The 22,321-nt window shown below is 36.6% G+C and overlaps 3 protein-coding genes across 4 annotated transcripts in view; 1 reads left to right on the plus strand and 2 right to left on the minus strand.

Annotated features, from left to right (window-relative positions):
• The window catches only part of gabbr1a (gamma-aminobutyric acid (GABA) B receptor, 1a), a 41,577-nt gene extending 40,910 nt beyond the window's left edge, over positions 1 to 667 (plus strand). For both annotated transcript variants that reach the window (XM_027024482.2, XM_035534272.1), the window contains one exon: positions 1 to 667. This exon is cut by the window's left edge and continues 2,112 nt beyond it. The gene's annotated coding sequence lies outside the window, so the exon portion shown is untranslated.
• A 700-nt stretch (positions 668 to 1,367) lies between these two features.
• Positions 1,368 to 3,687, minus strand: tnfb (tumor necrosis factor b (TNF superfamily, member 2)). The gene is made up of 4 exons (XM_027024484.2): positions 3,346 to 3,687; positions 3,175 to 3,229; positions 2,883 to 2,945; positions 1,368 to 2,188 (listed from the first exon to the last, which is right to left on the minus strand). Exons 1-4 carry the CDS (start codon positions 3,505 to 3,507, stop codon positions 1,752 to 1,754), a joined length of 717 nt encoding a protein of 238 aa, XP_026880285.1. The 5' UTR covers positions 3,508 to 3,687; the 3' UTR covers positions 1,368 to 1,751.
• Positions 3,688 to 12,345: 8,658 nt separating this feature from the next.
• Positions 12,346 to 17,453, minus strand: lta (lymphotoxin alpha (TNF superfamily, member 1)). Its single transcript, XM_035534317.1, has 6 exons — positions 17,431 to 17,453; positions 16,041 to 16,163; positions 15,831 to 15,861; positions 15,527 to 15,559; positions 15,332 to 15,376; positions 12,346 to 13,905 (listed from the first exon to the last, which is right to left on the minus strand). Exons 2-6 carry the CDS (start codon positions 16,155 to 16,157, stop codon positions 13,526 to 13,528), a joined length of 606 nt encoding a protein of 201 aa, XP_035390210.1. The 5' UTR covers positions 16,158 to 16,163; positions 17,431 to 17,453; the 3' UTR covers positions 12,346 to 13,525.
• Between the last annotated feature and the right edge of the window lie 4,868 nt (positions 17,454 to 22,321).

The raw sequence follows: 22,321 nt of genomic DNA on the forward strand, positions 1-22,321 counted from the left end.
AAAATGGGACCTTTTAATAGTTCATAATTTTTCTCTTTAAAGTGGTTAGTTTGGATGATAATGTATTTCTGTTCAAAGACAATCATTCTGAGTACTGATTTTATTGTGCAATATTTCAATAATAAGATTATGATTTATGATACGACAATAAGACATACTGAATTTTGCGTTTGCACAATATGACACTATTTTAACTTTTGAAATGATAAACTTGCAAGTAATTCTGTTAACTTGCTCAGCTGGACATGTTTAAACATAGCACCTCATATGTTCCTTCAGCATGTAATCATCATATTTAGTCATTTAGCTCAGGGTATGTCATTATATTATCACCATACATATTTATTTATTATGTGTGTTCACTATAAATTAGTAACTCTGAGAATCAATCCATCTTTAAATCAACTAAATTCCTGTCATTTTGAAAATGTATGCATATTTAATATATGTATTGCAAATACAATGCGTAAATAATGTTTTTCTTTATATGCAAACGTTTTGGATGTTATGGTACAATAAAACCCATTGTTTTGCACTGACCATAAAGGTTGTATAGCGGACTAAAACACTTGTTAAATGTGATCTGTTAGTAACTGTTGAACAGTAACATATGAACAGTTAATTTCCAACAAATTAGAAAGAAAAATTAAAAAGTGAAACATGGAAATTTACTCTAATCATAATTTCAAAAGTCTCGCAAATGTTAGTTTTGCCATGTTGACAGGGATGTTTTTAGATTGGAATGCATGAACAACTTAATAATTTTCATTGTTTCCTGTAGGGGGCCTCATTAATCCACTGTAGCTGCACTGATACTCTGTTACAAAGGTCATTGTGTACAGAGCAATGCAGAGTGGAATTACAGTATTTATTTATTTTTTTTTATCACTAAGTGGTATTTCCTTTTGAAAACTGATGCCATGCCCTTTATCTGAGGTACTGCTGACTCATGTTCTGGGCACACAGCCAGAACCCCACAAATTGTAACTCAAAAAGCTAAAACAGTGTGCTTTATTCTTGAACAGTAGCAGGAAGTAGCAGGAAACAAACAGTGCAGCCAATGTTAAATGCTCTGGCATGTAGCTGGTGAGGAAAAAAGCATGCTGTGGGGTCTGACTCACACAATGAACCATTTCCTAAAGAAAGCCCTCTCAGCTGCTTCTACTTCCAGCTTTTAACAATATGTTTAAGGATGTTAAATAGATCCTCTCAGTATACCAGATGCTTTATCTGAATGCTAGCGTGAAAAGATTACAAAACAAAGAGCAGTATCTTTTTAAAATGTTTTTAATTCACACCCAGTAAATAAATAGAATAAATAGGTCAATGTAATAAATAAAGAAATATGTGTTAAATACGCATATCTTTTAAATATATTTGCTTGACTTGAATGAATAATGAAACAATAATGAAAAAGTGCAGTAGTTACAACATAGGCACATACTGTAGTGAGCTATGTTAGCATGTTTCTCAGTATATATTATATACAAGCTTACTTTACTGGCCTATTGACTTCTGAGGAGTAGTGATCTCCTGTTCATCAGCTGAGTGATTTACTAGCAGACTAGTCATTATACTGTAATACAATCAATAGACTGAAGAGCTTTCCAGCAGTTCTGACACATTGTGTCATGTATTCAGTTAGCAGTTAGCAATCTCACATTCCACACTCTGAGAATTAGAACTTGTATGTTTTAACATAAAACAGTTTGTCTTTGCACTTTCACAGGTCTTATGTGACCTCAAGACTCTTACAGTTTGAACACCCCAAAGAATGTTTTGGCACCATGGTCTTCGATTTCATTAGCATGGGTAGTCTCCGTTGAGAGTTTGTCCCCTTTATGAAGCTGAAAGATGGCACCAAGATAGATGACGTCGTACACGAGGTCCTCATTCTTCTGCCCCTGCATGTTGGCTTGGCAGACGGATTTAAATCCGTTGAGCAGGTCCTTTGGTTCAGCTGAAGGGGACGCAAGAGATGACCACAGAACAGTGTGGCTCAGAGTCACCATGTCTTCCTCACTTGACCCACAGGACACGGCGAACGATGCCTGACTATACACAAAGTAGATGCCATCAGATGGAATGAGGATGATGTTGTCCTTCAGCCTGAGTCCACCCTTGGAAAAGGATTGGTCCACATCACTCTCCCACTGGAGTGACTTTTCTTTGCTGCCTTGACCTGAAGCTAGAGTAGGCAGACATTTTGATTAGGCATTACAAGCACCTAGTGTCCCAGTAAGTATGCTATCCTGATGTACCCTTCGATAAGAAACATTCCCACACCATAGATGAAAAGACTGTAAAAAAAATCCCCACATAGTTTGAAGTTATAAGAAATGTATTGCATCAGATAGAACCTTTTCTGATCACGTTTTAGGCTGTTTTAGATTAAAAGGCTAGACCTGACACAAAATGTAGATTCTCTTCAGAGACAAACTGAAGGAGTCCCAGTTAACTCCAACTGGAGAACTGTTGTTTAACTGTTATATATTCAAATGTCTAGAAGATGACATGAGCTAAGGTTTGTCTTCTAATGGACATGGTTCCTGATTTTCTACTTTATTGTGATTAATTTTAATGTAAATGCTCCCCTTCTTCTAAAAATCCACTTTTGCCTCCGTAAGAAATGCATAGGATTTTGTCACATTGCTGATGTGTTTATCGTATAGCTTTTCACAGATTTTAAAATATTTTTTCTTCTGAGAGTGTGCCTTGGTATTGCATAATCACATTATTGCAAACATAGTGGCTAATGACTCATAAAAGGTGATTGATGTAGGGAAAGTCAATCTGCTCTATTATGATAGCACAGGAAAAGAAAAACACCTAGAGTTTCAGTAGTTATTAAGAAAACAAAGAGCTTAGACATTGTAACTTACCATGGAGGTGAATAGCAGCCTTTCTGTTCTTGACTATTCGTTTTAGCATTGTCTGGGAGTGTGCTAAGAAGAGGAAACAATGGCACTACAGATTAATCACTGCACACACAACCACGCAAACATTCATTCAGTTTGACATGTCCTGATCCTCAAGTTCAACTTCATAGCTTTCTGATCAGTTAGAGGCATCAAGAACATGACCTCAGAAATACTCTTCTTATAAATGTCTCACTTGTTTTGAGATTTCTAAACATATGAAACTGTTCTGATGAATCATTGTCTGTCCATGTACCTGTGCCAGGGGTGCTGTGCATGTCCTTGTGTCTGTCTTCTTGCGGACCCTGAGTCTGTGGAGAATCATCACGAGAACCTTACTCTCTGTTGTCCTTTATCTTGCTCTCATACTGATCGGTATGAGAGATATGCTGTAAACCAGGTTCCTATTATGTGACCTGAGGCTTACCGTGAAACGCCATGTGCAAAAGACAGCAGCTGTGGCACAGAGGACTACCAAGATGATGGCTCCCACTATCTTCCACATCTCTGATCCAGAAGAAGGCTTCATGCTCGTCACCGTTTTCTGGTAAACATCCTCCATACCCATTTCAAGATCTGCTGCTGTCATTTTGTAGACCTCTATTTCACGCTGGTTCGCTAATTTCACAGTTGGTGACTCTGTATATGACTCTGACAGCAGGTATTTCAGTGTTTCACTCAGATTATTGTTTAAAGATGTCTTGTGTTGAATGTGTTTTTATTGGAGCTGCAGTGGCATATATGAAAAAGAACGGGAAAGTCCAGTGATGTAAGGGGAGCAGAGGTTGGTTTGAAAAGGGAAAGAACGTTTGCACACAGACACCAACATTCTCTCACAACGCCTCCACTCCACCCCTAACCACGCACACATTAAATTAAAAGTCCCAGATGTAAATGTACAGAAATATAATCAGGTTTATGATACCTTTGGAAAACTTTTAATACTTTAGTTTGCTATTTCATTTCATATATATATATATGATTCTAGGTGAATCTTTCTCTCTCTCTCTCTCTCTCTCTCTCTCTCTATATATATATATATATATATATATATATATATATATATATATATATATATATATATATATATATATATATATGATTCTAGGTGAATCTTTCTCTCTCTCTCTCTCTCTCTCTCTCTCTCTCTCTCTCTCTCTCTCTATATATATATATATATATATATATATATATATATGCGCTAAACTTCTCTGACTCAATTGTAAGATGGAACTGTACATTGTGTACATACATATACATATATACATATCCATGTATACATTGTACATTGTGTATATAAACATAATATACATATATTGTACATACATTGTTAATATATTTTGTATATATATAGAATATATATTTCTCTATGCACCCCTGTTTTTTTTCCTCAGTTTGGACAGAGCGCTCTAAAACCATTTCACTGCGAGTTATACTGTGTATGACTATGTATGTGACAAATAAACCAAACTTGAACTTGAACTTGAACTTGAACTCCATGAGGCTCTGTGTAAACCGTATTGGATTTGAACACCAAAAAATTAAATGCAATGGTTGCTTGTTGAAGTGTGAAAATAGAGGCTTTGACATATTTTCCCTTCATGTCAAGAAATAGATTTGTTCCTTCTTTAGACTTTGTGGTTCCTCAGCTGAACAACTTTGACAGCACATATTACATGTTACATGTAATCAAGTCAATATAGGCGACAGTATTAAAAGGATCAGTACCAAATGACCACTGACCACTTCATCACACCAGTAAAGTTTTACTCAGTGGTTTAAATGCACATAATTTCATTCTGAAGAGATAAGTGTATCTAATAATGTTCATTAGTTTCCACCAGTGAGAGAAAGCCAACACCATGGGAACAAAATGTGAAGCTGTCTGCACTGAACCCAGTCCAGAGGTGCAACATACAGAGAGGGAAGTTTGGCCCGCCAATAGGATAATAATTGACAAAGGTGACAATTTTAGGTGACAAGTTCGCTGTTTGTAGCATGCTTATGAGTTTGGGTTTTAAAGGCAATGAATGCCTACTGTCAGCTGAGTCGTCCAATTGCCACTGGCTCTAAGAAGAGATAGACTACATAGAAAGAAAACAGCAAAAACGTTGTTATATGTCTATAGCACTCTTACGACTTGTGCAGGTTTTGTGCAGGTGACTGCAGGCTTTTGCCTTTCATTTTTTAACTGCTACAAGGTGTCTAGAAAAAGGAAGCGTTAGCTGTCTTTTTTCTTTCCCTTTTTGGCTTTTAGTTTTTAGATTAGTATATTCTGGGTATGTTTCCAGAATTATTACACTGGTCAACAATAGTTTTCCTTCCTGCAAAAAAAACCAACCCCTGTTTAATATGTATTTTTGCAAAATGAATCCATGTTTTCGGAATTTCTCCATCACCCATAATCTTTTTGTTCATGTTATACTCACATGTAAAAGAAAACCTTGCTGCTCAGTGGGTTTTTTTTTTTTTTCATTTTTAGGTCAATTCAATTCTTCAGGTTTTTTATATATGACTTCACAGCCATATGCACATAGACTCTACCTTTGTACTAAAGGTGTGGTGATGGCTTTTCCTTTGTTTGGTCTGATAAATTGGGTGAAATCTCTTCTTCTTTTTCCTACCTCCCTTATTCTCATGTCTTTACCCTATAAAGATGTGTCATCAGTATTTAAATGACTGTAAGTATGGCTGAACATACTTAAAAACCCTCAACTCTTACTAGATGTACAGTTATGGTCTATGATCCACCTGCAACTGTCCTCTGACCCTTCGTCTGTGGTTAGTTTCTAATTCAAAAACTATTTGTAGTTTGCAAAATCACTCAGCCTGGTCACACTGAGATGCAGAGAAATTCCCAGCAGCATTGATGTGCCCTATAATCAATCAACTCAGCAACCACAAAAATACCACAAGTGTTAATACTGCACGGATATTGTCAGAAACAGATTTGTGATGAACAGGAAAGAGGCTGACTGATGAACTGTGCATCAAAGTTTGTGGTTTGTAATTGTTCATCTATAAAATGTAGCTATAAGACAGACTGGTGTACCCAAATAAAATGATTTTTAAATGTAGTTACAAGGTCATTGCTCCTAATAAAATGGCTGGTGAGTGAACAATGACCTACAACATTTCAGTGCACAATGAAGTAAAAGTGCACAATGAATGAACATGTGGTTGTCTTCAGTGCTCCAGCCGCTAACCTTTAAATTGTATCAGTTCAGGTTCAAAGTTCAAGTTCGAAAGTTCAAGTTAAAAGAAGTTTTATTGTCATTTCAGCTATATACAAGTACACAACAAAAACGAGACAATGTTCCTCCAGGACCATGGTGCAACACAAAACAACAGTGCAACCGACAACATGCTACACAAGTGCAAACAGTCCAATATAGTGCAACGTAGAACAATCATGGAGGAGTAAGAACAACAATGTGCACACAAAATGCAAACTCAGTCTCTGAATCGTTTAATGTGAAGGAAGGCAATTAGGAGGATTTAGCAGGATCCACGCCAAAAGCCAGCAAATTCATTAGTCAGCAATCCAGCACTTCAGTCTCCACACACAAACAGTGCCTCTCCTGTCATGGGGCTTCCCTATCACCACCTGGGGTTGCAAAAGAAGGGGCGTGCAGATGCAATATACAAAATACTATACACAACAGACCTTCTGTTCATCTTGCAGCTTAAACTGGACAGAGCAGTAGTTGCAGAGAGTCTTAAATTATCAGTCATAGCCTAAAACGATCAGAAGACAAGCAGCAGAATTTTTGCTTTGTTTTTTGCCTTGTAATGACAGCACCTGCTAGCATGCCCATACCAGCATGTACAGGTTTCCCTGTGGAGATTCAAGTTTTCGAAATTCCCATTGTTTTTCTTTTATGACTTTGTGTCTAAAATCACAATCTAATTTGAATTAGATGCCTGCTCACCCTCCCCACTCTCCAGACATTTGTGTTTTACATGACATTGGCATCCTTGGCCTCCAGCAAAAGGTGGTACAGTTAAGCAGTCATGAAAAAGATGGTATGAAAAATAATGTGTAAAAAATCTAAATAATGCATTCATTGATGAGTGGATAAACAGAGAATGAGCAGTATTATTTGGGGATTTTCTTTTCATTCGTGATGCAACCACTACTTTTTTATCTGTCCTTAACTTATGCAACTTTCTCTGGAGAGTCCAGTTTTGGGGATTCCCCAGTCAAATCTTTCTCCTTTTGACTTAAAAGGTAAAAATTATTTGCTGTTTATTATCAGAATGTTTGTGTACTTTTTCTGCCTTTCTGTCTCTCTCTCTCTTTCTCTCTCTTTCTCATATTTATAAGACCACATGGTTTGACCATAAAATTAAACTGAATCCATCAACCTGAATAGGCACCCAAATACCCTGATATGGAAATTTTTAGACCTTGATGACGAATTGACTAAACCTTTTTTTATTTTTTTTATTTATTTTTTTTTTTTTTTATATAATGTGGGCCGTCACTTTTTACATCCACTGAAGTCGGCTTCTGTATGCTGCTCATGGAATCTGAAACCCTATACACCGTGACTACATTCACCTAAGGGACAGAAGCATAAAGGCTTCACCTGTTTTATACCTGAAAATGTCCCACAGCAATATGATAGGCAGAGGAAATGTTTCTACCCATGACATCACCACACTGAAGTTTCTACTTGGGCCATTTTATTTGAGGCCAAGCACAGGGCATTCATTCTTACAGCCTGATCACCATGAATTTCACTACCCATCCTGATAGCATTGTGTTATTTGACTACAGCTGTAACCCTTCTTAGAAAGACTCTCTCTGAATAATAATAATTAAAAAAAAACTGCATGGTGAGATGTGTGTGTGTGTGTGTGTGTGTGTGTGTTTTCAGTACTTTTTCCATTCTGATAAATATAACATTAATATATTGTTAATATTATGTTAATATTATTCTAATATAATGTTGATGTAGGCAGGCTTATTTATTTCATTATTTTTGTGGCTGTTGCTGATTGTGGAGGGATAAAGAAGAGTATCTCTTATCTGGCAGTGCTCATGTCAGTGCTGTCTCAGAATGATGTAAAACAAAACACTTACTATCTGATGCAAGATCATTTTACACTTCACACTTCACTGAGAAAAAAGGGGGGGAAAAACCAGCCTGCTTTTCTGGATCATACCATCTACTGCTGTGCGCCCTTCAACAGTAGTTCATTTCTAACCACTGGACTCTTAATCCAGCAGTGACTTTGCAATGTGTAAAACCCCCAGTCACCATTAATGTGGTGCTGCTATCCAAATAATATCCAGGCAACAGTGGTCCTGCTAATGAAGTTCCTAACAAAGTGGCTAGTTAACTATATATTGTAATACTAATCTAAAAAGCCAAACGTGCATTATTTTACTAATCTTTTTTTTTTCTGACAGAGTTCATAATGTGGATCAGGTACTCAAAATGAGAACCTTTGAACTAATGTACATGTCTCAGGGGAGGTAAATGACAGCTGATGTAGTATAGAATACTGTTCTTTCTGGAATGGAAGGCCACACAGTGGTGCCTGAATAGAGGTGAACTCTGCACTCTAATGCTGAGATTATAATGGCCATTTCTTTTATATTAAATAAGAATATGATTGGAAAATGGAGATTATAAAGTAATGCAAAAGACAGCGTCTGCTGTGAGACACATAATAAAGGCGGCATGCAAGCGTATTGTAAATGTCAGGCAGTCTTTCTCTATATGATAAAATCAAGCCATAAAAAACACATGTAATTATAAAGAAATCACGCTGTTCTTAACACTGTTACATCTGCCGGTGTTTTGGTGTGTTGTGTTTGTCCGTTTCATGTTTTACAGATTCTCACAACATTCCAGGTTTCAGTTCAGATGAATTCAAGTTTATTTCTACTTCCCCTGTCTCTCTTCGCTGAGATCACCTCCTTGGGATTATTAAGACTCATTCAGATTCATTCAATAGCTTCATACTGACTAAGCTGATTGATTTGAATTGCTATGTTTGAATTGGCTTTTTCTTACGGCTCCAAGATGTTTTCTGAACTCCGTCGCTTATCGCTCTCTCTTGCTTTTGTTCATCTAGTTGTATATAATCTTGTATATAAATCTTGGTGTAGGGTGTAATCCTCATTTTTTGGGGGAGTGAGTTTATGTTTGTTTTTGTGCAACTCAGGCAGTAAAGGTAGTGTTGTGTTTTTGTTTTGTGTGCTTTTGTAGATTGTTTTGGCGTATATTGCACCTGAAGTTAAGCACTCAATTTCAGCATAAAAAACAAAAAACAGTAATCTGGCACTTATACTAATGAATTCATTTATCAGTCAGAGGAGTATGGCGTATGAGACATATACAAAGCCTTGTGTGTGGGTGCTGCGACTGCTGCCCATCTAGAAACTATGACCTGCCTAGTTACGAATGTAATGCGTATTTAACTGTGATTTCTTTTGGAAGAATTTTCAGCGCAGTATGTGAATAACTTTGGCAAAACCAAAATGTCAAAATCTCAGAGAAGCAGATGTCACATGGTATCTGGTGGCATATGCTTGTTTTGCTTTTGACATATTCCACAAATGTATTACAAATGTATCTTGAGTTTATACTGCAGAAATATGTTCAAAAATACAGTTACCGTATAATATCTTTGACTTCATGCACATTTAATTTGCTGGACTTTTCTAATATTGCCAGAAAATGAATGATAAGCCATTTCTGCTGATTTAGTTTTAACATTGTAAGGGAACTGTGCTAGACTAGTCTTGGAGTCACTGGGGGACTCTTACAGATCATTAGATGATCAGTTTGGTTGTTAAAATAAATGTGCTAATTATAATTTCTAGCCATAATAGGTAGACTGCTTTGTGCTAGTACTGATTAGATTAACTGTTTCTTCACTTTGCCCAAGATAGACCAAAGGTTTGCATTTGTGAACATTTCTGAGTTAATTATCTTGATCTTAACAGCCCTCATTACTATAAATTACTTACTGAGGAAGGAAATTATCTAGTCCTGTGAAGTCACTTTTGTTTACCATGATGCTGTTTCCCCTCCAAACATCCTGCCGACATATAAAGTCACTAACCTCATTTATTCATTGCCCAAGATATGGTATCTCCCAAGCTTAGAGTATAGGGTTCCTTTTATGACCTGATATGGCAACATTACGTGTCTCCGTTGGCGGTTGGGGATCCAACACGTGGGTGGTGCACTATTAATTCCCTGTGGAAAAAGTATGTTGTTTGTTTTGACTCTAGCTCTCTTTTAATAGATGATTGATTGATTACTGTGATTATCCTTTAGCCTCTCGGCTATTTCACTTCCGCCCTCTGCCTTAAAAGCAGCATTTTTAAATATTGACAAATCAAGAAGAAAGCTGACAATAGTGTGCGAAACCACGCTTAACAAACAAAAACAATCAGTGTTTTTACCCGTAGCTCTGGTGGCATTTACATGGTTTCCAAACGTTTAGCGTACGGCTCCTAGCTAAATGTAAATGAAGAATTACAAAACCGAGGGAGGTTCTGAGGTTACCCTTTAAAAGTAGATGTGCGAGTAGGCTTTGAGGTTATGTTTCTGTGGTTAATGAGCAACGCGACTTAGGATTCCTCCGTGCCGCCACCCTCGCAGCGTCCTCTTTGTCACGGCTCCTCTGGTTACGCGCGGCTCACTTCTCCACAGAGGAGTGCGCGTTTGCCTACACGTAACACTTTCGCAACGCCTTTCCGATGATACTTTTGCGCTCCAGAAACCTGTCTGTTCCCTACCTCTTCGGGGCTAAGCCCACTGCCTCCAGTACGGGGGATTTTAGCTACAGGCTCCTGTGACATTAAATCGCAGGTTTTGTGCATCCTCAAACAACTCTACATGCTGGCAGGCCTCTCTGCACACACGTTTGCACGCTAGGCCTTACTTAGCAGACATCGGTGCTGTTCTTTGGATTAGTAGGAGGAAGCTTTAAGTCACATCGTCATCCAAAGTCTGATTTAACCCAAAGCTTCGATGTTCTGATACCTTAGATGAAGGCTATTTTATCTGTATTTTGCATTTCCCATTGCCCTTGCTTTTATTATAGCATACTTATTAAAATGTAAAACATAACAGTCTGTAAAATGTTTGGTCAGTTGTTCGATAATTACATTTTCCTAAAAGACCAGTTGCCAACAGTTATCATTAGTAATATGTGCAAGTTATTATTATGTCTCCTGTCAGACTGTTGACTGTCTAAAAGAATGCATATAAAACTAACCTGAGAATACGATCCTGAATACATTATTAAGATAATTGAGAATGCAGATAAATATATTTATATTTTTAAATTTATTTACATTTACATATAAATATAAATAGATTTGTGTAAATGAATAAGAAGGTCTGCAAGTAAACCTGATCATTAAAATAAATAATAGGTCATTTTTTTCATAAATAATATGTAATTTCTTTCAAAGTTTTGTGCCTTCTAAGTAACCAGTTAAGGGATACTCAGCATAAACAATTTGAGAATACTTTGCAAGTGAAATGAAGGATTCTGGACAGCCAGTGCAGAGATCTGTCAACATATACATGAGCTTGCAGACATTTGACATGTGTCCAGTTCAGAAGACTTTGCACAGAGGAAGGAAACCAACCAATCTGACCTACAGTCTAATGAGAGCACGTGTCCCTCTCCTGCATGCACAGTTAGCTGTGCACATGGAAGCCACAAACACACAGGAAGTTAGAGCGGAGCACGAAATAAACATGCAAACAAACATCAAAGAAATGTCATGATGAAATCCTGTGATCCCAGACATTACCTCGCTCATGTAAGTAAGCTCTACAATGTCTAACTCTTCAGTTGCTGTTTCTGTTTCTAATTCTGAGACTAGATCTAATCATGTCTAATATTGATCTGGGTAATAAGGGTAGCACAGACCCCCCCCCCCATGCAAAGTGCTTGTTCCTCTTAGAGTCACTTCCTGCGTTTGCTCTCACTTTGAAGAGATATCATGTCCATTAATAGCAGCATGAGAATAAAGCAGTTCCTCGTTAGACAACTGAAAATTCAGGAAGTTAAAAGTTTTATTCTATAAACATCAGTCATGAAAGGCATATAAAAGAAAAGAAAAGCAAAACACTTCATGATATAATCTGTTTTTTATTATCTGAATTTACAACTTAAATTCTAAAAGGTTTATACATTGTATGATTTAACTGCCCACCTCTGCCCCTCACCTATAGAAACATAACCACCTCTGGACTGAAGTGTTAAATTAAAGTAACTGAACAGTGTCATTGCCTGATTATATGATTAGAACAACAAAAATAATAATAATAATAATAATAATAAGCATAATAATAATAACAATAATAATAATAATAATTATTATTATTATTATTATTATTATTATTATTATTTTTATGGTTTATTATGCTTTCGGTGTGTTAAATATGCACTTATATAAATATGTCATTTGTCATGTGTCTTTCTCTAAAACTGTGATGTCAGCCTGTTGACATTTATGGTGCCCCTGAAATATTCATCAGTCAGTTTATGTACAACTGTATAGTGGTTAACAGCAAGATTCATAATAGGAACATAGAAACGGGTTTAGAGGTAGCTCACTGGCATATAGCGCCCTCATATGGTAAGAATTAGTAACTGAGTGAGAAATGAGCCACGTAGAACTAGGAAAAATACAGTGCTTTGCCTTATATTGAATAATGCCTTTCCAGGACTTTAATATAAGGATAAGTGAAATATGATTTAGTAAAAATTACTATTCTATTTATAATTCTGAATAGACATTTATTGTCAACAGCACAGTAGTTTTCTGCCACATACACAATATGCTGTTTGAGGATATTATAATGTGTACCGCAAAAAGATATATCACATTTTCACAATGACATGTAGATCGAAGTATATAACATTTCAATAAACTTAACACAGTATTTCCACTAGTGGATTTGCTGTAAAAATCAGGAATGTTAAGATTGTTAATTCAAGTACAGTTAAATAAGCCACATAAATAAGGAATTAAGTAGAAAATTGTCAGAATACATTAAATTTCTTATCAAAAATGTTAAATATTTCACTATATTTTCACAACAAACAAAAGCTTGCAGCATCATTAAATGGTGTAGACCATATGATACCAGCAAGGCCTGAGAACATTCAACCATCCATATAATAAAATCATTCAGTCACACACACTCAAACGCATGCACACACACACACACACACACACACAAACAAATACATACAAACATACATAAAAAGAGAAAAATTATAGAGTGGTTCTTTTGCTGATGCTTTTTCATATTTTGCAGACACAGTAGTTCATCACAACTTGGCTGATGAATGTATGATTAGATGTGCTATAAGTATACAACCCACTGTCGCATTGTAATGGACCCTGGACCCACTCCTTCTAGCATCCTTCATTCTAAGAGCATTAATACATTCCCTGAAGTTTCTAAGTGCTTACGGATGATTTTAAGTGGTTGCAAATTAACTTTGGAATATTATGCCCGGATTTACTGAGCAATAGTAGTAGTTCAATCAAATATTAGATAGGACTATTTCAGCATTATGTGAACTGAGAGAGCAGTGTTACTGCCTGCTACCTATTTATCCTCCATCTTAGCAAGCATGAAGAGACCCCAATATGTGTTTGAAATCTCATGTGAGAAGATCATTGATGTATTACTGACAATCAGATTCACGCAGTCATTCTCCATCAGTTTCATCACTTTTGACATGGACACAGTGCCAATGCCATGCTTTTGGGCCTCCATGAGTTTCCGAGGTTTTACGTCTGGAATATTCTCATTCATAACCAAAGCAACTGTCTCCTCACCGTCTGCCTTCCTGTGTAAGAAGGTGACCTGGGCGTAGGCATAGTATATTCCTGCAGCTTTGACTTTCACCAAGTTATTCTGGAAGGTGATGAAACTGCTCTTGTCAGACAGAAAACTGGAGGGTTTCCAGGTGTTCTTGACATCATCTGTTAAATAGAAGCATATGCATATAATGAACTTGAATTAAACCTAATCATAATGTTACGATTATGCTAGCCAAAATCTGAATTCCAAATCTCAAAAAATAAATAAATAAATAAATAAATAGATAGATAATTGCGATTTATCTACTGTAAGAAACTCTAAGAAACCTGTCCTTTTAAAAAACAAGATATGTAGCTTTGTAGGCTTATAATACTCTCTCAGAATGGGAGTGTGTGCAGGTTTTTGCTTGTCATGTTCAGCTTCATGGCATGTATGGCAGAAGGTTGCTAGTTCAAGTTGCCACTATTGGGCCCCTGAGCAAAGCCCTTAACCTTCAATTGCTCAAAGTTGTACTCAGCCATGATTGTAAGTGTCTTTAGATAAAAGCATCAGGTAAATGTTAAATAAATAGTTAGGAATTTTATTTTATTATTATTTTTTTTTTTAATAAAAATAATCTGCATTAATCTACACCAGAAAAACAAACTCCACACAGATCTGCTGCATAAATAATGCTGGAAACTAACTCACATAGCAACGTTACACTTCATTTGAATATGTTTGTTCCATTTGTGTAGGCCCTCTCTATAAACCTAACCATAGCTGTTCTGTGAACACCCACTTCAGAGCAGTATCAGAGGATGTATTAGGGGATGATAAACCATTAAAGGAATAGCCCCTCCCCCACATCTCACAAACACACACACAAACACACATACACACAGCTGTCACCTTTTCCATGATTCACAACACCCCTACAACTTTGATGTACCTTTTTTTTCTTTGTGGTCAAAACCAATTCTTGGCAGATAACTCCAGTTACGCTTAAAAGATAAAAACTGATACAGTCTCTCAGACCCATGGACTGTGAAGACACTGTGTTTGTAAAATAGTGTGCTGTGTTCATATAGTCACATTACAGAAAACTATGAAGGCATTTCATTAATTTACCTTAAAGTCACACTGATGTTTGCAGTAGGCATTTGGTAAAAAGATGATCAGTACTCAGTATCAGTATATGCTATATATGATTTACACTAGCTAGTAGCCATCAAAGCAGCCCTGCTGTTATTAAACTATAAAAATACTTCTACTTGGACATTTTGTGGTCACAGTATTGGAGTGGAAGGCGGTTTCAGTTTTAGACATGGTGTACTGTAACTTGCACATTTTAAACACTTCTGATTTTCACTCCAGGTCTATACTGTCCTTTTTGTAATTAATGCCTAAAGAATTCAGTCTTTGCATCTAAATGCCTTTAGCTTGCCTTATAGACCTCATCTTAGCAGATCTATGTGCATGTGTGGGACTTCCTCCACTAAACAGAGAAAAGGAACGAAATAATTAGATCATCCAGCAACCAAAAGTCCCTGTTTGAGTTTTGTTTTGTCAAGAAAAAAGGGAAAAGGTAACAAAAACGTGTCTTACATATAAGATGGATGTGATCAGTAAGAGGCTGCCCAGTGGGGGAACCTTAAAGCAAAGACAAAACAGACAAAATAATTTCAGCTTGCACTTCTACATGTGGACATTGAATGTAAGTTATGCTTTGCTTATCAGGTTTGTATCTAATATAATGTACATATGTAAATGTGTAAAGGAGTGAGGGCACTAGATTCTCACCTCTGAAGGAAGCCGTTGAAGGTAAAATATTTTCTGAATGAAAGACATTGAGTAGTTATTTTATATTACATTCTATACATCAGAACAACACAGGCTAACGGTTACTTCATAGAAGTAAAAACAAACAAAAAAGTGAGCCGCTTTTATGATGTAAATAATTATTACTATGTAATATTAACCATGATTCCTAATCCCAGATAAAGCTAACAATTTTGCAATAATATATTGCATTAAGCATGATAGCATTGAACAGGAGGGACTTTTAGATGGAGTACTGTTAAACCAGCATTAGATTCAAGCATACCTGTAAGGTTATCCTCCCCCATGCTTCTCTGCTGAAAAAACAAAACAAAATAAAAACAAAATCAAATAATCGGTTGAGTTCCCCTTGCGCATTCCGTTGCACAAGTTGCTTATTCTGAGAAAAACTTGTGACCAAATTTACCATGAATTTACAGGGTAGTTTTAGATTTTTTATTTTTTTTTAGTAGTTTTCCTTTAGCTTGAACTGTACCTGGCCTCGGAAGGTGGTGCCCGTGGCAAGCACCACAGCTATAATCACCATAGCGAACGTCAAAAGGCTGCACCAGCCGAGCAAGAGGCTGAACCTGATGTTGCCTTGATAAGACATCCCTGACTATGAGGCAACAGAAAAACAAACAGCTGTAAGAAATGAAGATTAAATCACAACATTTTCCTTTTCAATGAAAATATAGCATAGATAAGATACACACTTATCCTATTATCACTGGGAGTTTCCTTGTCAAGGAGAAATGTTAAAGATTCTTACAGTCCTGGTGAGTGAGAAGCTAATAGCCCATGGAATGCTGAGATTATTAATGGGCAATGCAAACTTCTCCACTGTGTCAGATTGCACTGAAGCACTACTGTTATTTGCAGAGTCACATAAAGACAAGGCCTTCGCCACCTCTGGTTTTTACCTTTTGAAAGGTGGTTCCCCCTTTGAGCCACACATAGAATTCACCCACAGGTGTCTGAAACATCCTACAGTTGATTACACAGCACCAGCATTTAAAATATCTTTAGGCTTCTTAGGATTTAACAAATTCTTAACAGAGTTCTTGTTTTCTTTACAGTGTGGGTGTCATATCCAGTTTCATGAGACAACTGTTTTGTAAAGGGCAGGAGCTATGTTGCTTTAATGAAACATATTCCTCATACATGCACTTCTCAACAAAAGAGTGCCATTGCATTGTAAAAGACAACCAGTGGCAAGAACCATTACATTAGATGAGACAAAGATTTACAAAAATCTTCTGTTCAGAGGTCATCAATTAGCAGATACCTAATCTCCTAGCACACCGTCTTCTACTGTTAAATCCCAGTCTAGTCAAGTGAACATCCTGAACTAACACATACTGAAACATACTGAACTAAGGCTGTTAATGGAACTAAGGCTGTTAGTGGAATTCACCACTGACATAAAGTAAAATGTCTTCATTAAGGAAACAGAATTCTGAACTTTGTATTTTTGGACGTAAGCATTGCAAAAGTAAATACACTGTCATACAGATCCTGTGTTATGTACCTAGATTTAATATTTGCATTACTTTACTTTTTTATCCTTTTTGTTTCATCCTATTCCATTCAGTTGCATTTAACTGAGTGCCCATTATACTTAATTAGTGATATAGGAATTAAGAAATACTGCAAATAATAATAATTTCATGTCAGTTTTTCCTATGCTCTGCCACGATGTCTGAATAATATAAACAACTGAGAGATGAAATGCTTGAAGACCCTAATCATCTCAATTACTCACCAACTCAATAAATTAGGAAGCACGAGATGAGGCAGTTTTTAAGCAATCTCTCTGTAGTTTTAAACTGATTAACAAATATGACAATTCCCAATACTAAAGTCAGATAATAGACTGCACTCACCTCAGTTTGGACTGTAGTGTAAAGACCAGTGAATCAATGTGTGTATGTTCCAGTACCACACTTCAACTCAGCCCACAGGATTTCCCCTCTGTCTTTCTCTCGTTTTAGAGAGCTGACCTCTCTCTCGCTCTCTCTCTAGCAGATGTTCTCTCTGCCTATGTATGTTGTGGTTGGAAAGGAAAAGCAGTTGAAGCACCATGGGCATCATATACATGTTGTAGATTTATAGATACGGTGTGAAATGTTACCATTTCCAAGAGTCCAATAGAGCCAATGACAAAACTGTGCTTTTATAGTCTTCCCCCAATGATTCTGACTAAACAATTGTGACAAAATCCTTTTTTAAAGTATAAAAGCACGAACATTTTTCACATTTCCCTTTGTACATTTAAGTTTTCTGGTAATTCCTGTCACTATATTCTATCACTATACACTATCTCTTTTTCACTAATTTAGAATATCTGCATATACTGAACTTACCAGCATCTTTTGCAATAGTAATGCTGTTTGGTATTGCACTTATGATATGTTGATTTTGTAATTCTTTCTTTCTAGGTATCAGAATTGACTCCTGTATCTATTAGTATCTTAGTTCAAAGGTATTTGGACTTTAACCTATTGTACTGGCTATGATGCATTCCTGGGTAGATGATAAAGCACTTTTAGAAGTCATTGTGGCTAAGATTGTCTGCTAAATATCGTACATGTATATGTAGTAATGTGTTTGGGGTAAAATTCCCTCAATTGTCATTTTGAAATGAAACAAATCTCATGTTATTTTTTTCTGATTCATTTATTCATGTGCTGATTCTATTCATGTGCTGATAATATGTCTATACTGATAAAGCCTTAAAGCACAAGGAAAATGGATTATCTTTACAAAGCAAGACTAGTAACTAACTATTAAACTTAAACCCCATCCACCACCACTACCACACCCCTACAAAATCAGGGTGTGCTGGATCTCATTATGAGAAAAGTAAGACCTGCAATATATGTAGGTAAATATGAAAGGAATGGAATTCCATCACATTCCACTTGAGTGATAAAGTGTTGCTTGTCTGGGATATGACTGTTTTTATGGGACATCCCCACTGAAGCCACTTGTACTTTCCTGTCAGGCCATACAGACAGTTGCACACCAACTCATTCCTCCCACACACACATGCTTGTACACAGAACACACATTGGTGCTGTCCCCTTACTGTGCTGATCACAAAAGTCATCGCGATAGCCATAAACAACAACAAAAGATATAGATTCAATGGCAGATTGGCAGAAGCCCCTTCCGCTGACAAACTCTTCTGGTCAGAATGTTAGTCGTTAATCCTGGACTAAAATGTTGTAGTAATTCAGGGGATTCAAGCAGTAAATGCAGATATTTGATGTATAAAATCTCATAGATTTTCCTTTGGACAAATGGATACAGAAAAGGAATAACAATACATATAATGGTATTCTTCCAGCTGACTCACAAATCCTCTTTTCGTGAACCTTTACCTCTCATGACTAAAGAAAGAGAAAGCAGGACAAATATGCCCATTTTAGCCTAAACATCCCCCAGTTGCCAAGTCAAAAACAGATAAAAACCAGGAGCCAGTAATGAAATCTGAAAGTAAAAAAAACAGCACGTGGGTTGAGTGTTTGTGTGGGAAATTCTTTTTGCGAAGCTATGCACTTTTTTTTAGATCTGTGTTTCACAGTGCAGGTAAGAGTTTCTCCTTTTTCATTTGCATGGGAGGGGAAAGAGAAACCAGGAGAGAGGGCAGTAGAGACAGAAGTGTTGTTGTATATGAAAACTGCCATTCCATCCACCTCAAAAAACGGGTGAGGTGACATTCCTCACTGCGGTTTACTGCATGATTGTGACCTAGTCTCTGTATTTCCCCTCTAATTGTTGGTGGCCCACTTTTGTCACTCACTTGCTTTGACAACAATCTTTTGGATTTACCATGCCATTCAGACTCCAGAAAAAACCTTGAGAATTAAATGAGAAAGACCAACTACACACATGTTGAAAATGGTTTGTGTGATAAATGAAGTATTTTTAAAACACCAAACACAATACAAACCATAACATCTTTGTGTTGACACTGGTGTCATTATTAACAAACTGAATTTGAAAGGACCAAAGAGTTCAATCAAGTGTTGAAAATCGCTCTTCATCTGTTATGAAGTTCATCTGCCCCAGCAAGAACAGTTTCTCTTCATTGCAGTTGGGCAAATACTAAAATAAAGGTGTAAGCTTTGATTAAAAAAATGTTCTGCATATATATTTTAATGCCACTAATGTGCTGCCATCATTTAACTGGATATTAGATAAGATATATATGTATGTTGACAGGTCTTAAGTAATTTGTCTTAAGAGCTAAGCGCTAAGGTCTTCAGAGCTAATGCTGTCTCTACACATTTCAGCATCTTTTTACCTGCTAAATCTTTTCCTTCCAGTTAGAAAGACGTGTCGTAGATGCATAGGAACAGTGCTGGGGAGAAGATTATTCTGTTATTTTAAGAATATGCACATTTATACACTCTGTAATTTATAGTGGTTGAAGATTAGTTGTATTAGTTGTTTTGAAATAATGAAAGTTACTATATGCTTAAGGAAACTTTGTCTTACCTTTTGTTTGAGGGGGGCATAATAAATTTGTCAACCCAAAAGAATTCCATTTTTGCCTTAAATCTTTCCACAACTTCGTTAGGTGTGTCTCACTATGTGCTGTAAGGACAACCTGCCAGTATTGACATATGTATGTGCATCATTTTACAAAGAAAATGTATTTGGTTTTAAATGAACAAACATAGCCGCCTCAACAATATGGGTGATTTTACACAAAGTATCGCACATGAATATCACATGTAGTTGCTTCAAAATACAATGACTTCTAAACTACAAAAGGCTAACACTACAATTAGTGTAATATCTGAATATTTTAATGAATAAGTACATCTGAAAAAGTGTTGAAAATGGAGTGATAGGCTTGATGTTACTAACTGACTAGCAAGAATTGGATAAACGCATCCTCCGGATGAAGTTTAGCCAATATCAGTCAGGAGGAGCAATTTATCCACTTTCAACCCCATGCTATTCCACCATCCTTTCAGAGTAAAGGTCATAGCAGTAACAACATAAATAAAACAAACAATACTCTGACTGATCACTTTAGTTGGTATACCTACCTATAGCTTTACCTAATAGGCTGCCGCATGTTCTACAAAATTAGTACCATGATATAATGATCACATTTGTAATCTAAAACACTAAAAAGATAGAAAGTAAATGGCTCCATACTAAACTTGTAGTCTTCCAGCTCGCAGCCTTCGCAAGTATAGAAAGGCACATATTACCACTCGAACATCTTATCTCTTTACCCTAAAAGAAAAAAACAAAAATAGTCCTGGTTTTTAGTTCGTACAACTGCATATCTAATTAAGATTAAAACTGACCTCAAAACTCTGATTACATCATACAATATGAGTTTATGAATTTTTAATTGAGAAAATTAAGAACATAAGAGTATTACTATGACGTCATGCCGTTACTTAGAGATCAGAACAACCATGCCAAAGAAGATTCCAGAATCCTTTAATCCAAGAGTGTGAATTAACATTTCTGTTGTCCCACTCAAAATCTTCCACCTGCTTACTAGATTCCCATGCACTTTCTTAAAGAAATTCAACCTGAAGTGATTGAACCCTTACTAAATTTAGTAAACTTCTCCTTGAACATTGGCTACGTACCTAAACCATTAAAATTAGCAGTAATCAGATCACTTATCAAAAAATCTTACCTTGAACCTTGAATTGTTAAACTACAGGCTGATCTCAAACCTTCCTTTTATCTCCAAGATCCTAGAAAAAGCTGTAGCACAGCAGTTAAACTCATACCCGAATCAGAAACAGGTATATGAAGACTGTCAGTTAGGGTTTAGGCCTCATGATAGACATAAAAGACAGAGCTAATTAAAGCAGTCAATGATTCGTTGTTGGTTTCCGACCTTTGCTTTTATTGCTTGGTCTAAGTGTAGCATTTGACACCATTGATAACCACATCTTACTAGATAGACTCGGAAATGTTGGGATCAGGGGAATAGCCCTTTTCCTGGTTAAATCTTGTTTAGCCAATCATTACCAGTTTGTCAACATAAATGAAGACTTTTCAGCATACACCAAGGTTAACTATGGTATCCCACAAACATCTGTTCTAGGGCCCCTGCTTTTTCTTTATATATGCTACCTCTGAGTGGCTCTGAAAGCACTGAATGGTCTTGCCCCAAGTACCTTAGCAAACTCCTATTGCAATATTACCCACCATGTCTCCTTAGATCAAAAGGTGCAGGCTCTTTACTAGTACCAAGAATAAGAAAATCTACAGCAGGGGCAGAGCCTTTTCCTATAAAGCTTCCATAATATGCCTTCCTGTATAGCCTTCCTGTAAATGTTCGAGACCCAGGCACATTATCAATATTTAAAGGCTAGGCTGAAACTCTAGCTGTACAGCCAGGCATTTTATTAAATACTTCCCATCTTAGATAAAGGTGTAGATCTGGGAGTCCATGGGCATTGAGAGTTATAGTAAACTGAGATGTTATGATGCTGTCACTTCATATCATTTTTGTTGTTTGTTGACTGAGAGCAGTGAAGTGCTGAATTTACAGGGACCAGTAATGTCTGTTTCCTTCTGGCTCTATCCTTTTATCTGTGCTGCCATAGTAAGATTTGCCAGAATCCATCTTTACACATTATAGTTCCCTGATTTACACCCACAATAATGTATCCTATCTTTCTACTGAGGTTCACCTACTCCAGATGTCTTGTTATTATTAAGCCTAAACCCGTCTCTGCTGATTTTCCCTGCTGGAGTGCACCACCCCTCCACCCCAGCTAACTA

Source organism: Electrophorus electricus, chromosome 15 (genome assembly GCF_013358815.1).
Source record: "Electrophorus electricus isolate fEleEle1 chromosome 15, fEleEle1.pri, whole genome shotgun sequence".
NCBI classification, from domain to species: domain Eukaryota; kingdom Metazoa; phylum Chordata; class Actinopteri; order Gymnotiformes; family Gymnotidae; genus Electrophorus; species Electrophorus electricus.

Bases quoted from the DNA above. Each gene is read 5' to 3' on its own strand.
- tnfb (XM_027024484.2), bottom strand. From the start codon at position 3,507: ATGACAGCAGCAGATCTTGAAATGGGTATGGAGGATGTTTACCAGAAA. The intron at 3,230-3,345 runs GTAAGCCTCAGG...GATTCTCCACAG, and splicing joins TTTGCACATGGCGTTTCACG to ACTCAGGGTCCGCAAGAAGA. The intron at 2,189-2,882 runs GTAAGTTACAAT...TGCCTACTCTAG, and splicing joins GGCTGCTATTCACCTCCATG to CTTCAGGTCAAGGCAGCAAA.
- lta (XM_035534317.1), bottom strand. From the start codon at position 16,157: ATGTCTTATCAAGGCAACATCAGGTTCAGCCTCTTGCTCGGCTGGTGC. The intron at 15,560-15,830 runs GTATGCTTGAAT...TCTTTCATTCAG, and splicing joins GGGGGAGGATAACCTTACAG to AAAATATTTTACCTTCAACG. The intron at 15,377-15,526 runs GTGAGAATCTAG...CTTTGCTTTAAG, and splicing joins TTCAACGGCTTCCTTCAGAG to GTTCCCCCACTGGGCAGCCT.